Source organism: Egretta garzetta, unplaced genomic scaffold (assembly GCF_000687185.1).
Source record: "Egretta garzetta isolate BGI_Z169 unplaced genomic scaffold, ASM68718v1 C8036084, whole genome shotgun sequence".
NCBI lineage: Eukaryota > Metazoa > Chordata > Aves > Pelecaniformes > Ardeidae > Egretta > Egretta garzetta.
This window is the reverse complement of record NW_009264954.1, coordinates 1-295: the sequence shown is the minus strand read 5'-3', so window position 1 is coordinate 295 and position 295 is coordinate 1. Positions and strand designations below refer to the sequence as shown.

General features: G+C 63.1%; 1 protein-coding gene across 1 annotated transcript; it reads right to left on the bottom strand.

The window, feature by feature from the left end:
* Positions 1-11: 11 nt before the first annotated feature.
* On the bottom strand, positions 12-290 carry LOC104133790 (visinin; the record flags this gene model as incomplete). The annotated part of the gene is made up of 1 exon (XM_009647228.1): positions 12-290. A coding segment is annotated over one exon (279 nt), but the record flags the coding sequence as incomplete, so codon positions are not given.
* Positions 291-295: the final 5 nt, after the last annotated feature.

Here is a 295-nt window from a genome sequence, read left to right as displayed (position 1 = left end):
CCCCAGCTCACCGTGATGATCTCCAAGACCTCCGCCTTGCTGATCTCCCCGTTGCGATCGACGTCGAAGAGGGAGAAGGCCCACTCCAGCTTGAGGTGGGTCTTCCCCGAGGAGGTGAGGTGCAGGGCGATGATGTATTCCCGGAAATCCAAGGTGCCGTCATCGTTGGTGTCGAAGCTGCGGAAGACGTGGCGGGCGTAGCCCTGCGGCTCCGAGTTGGGGAAGAAGGTGCCGTAGATCTTCTCGAAGTCGGCGCGGCTGATGCGCCCGTCGGGGCACTGGCGCTGGAAGCTCT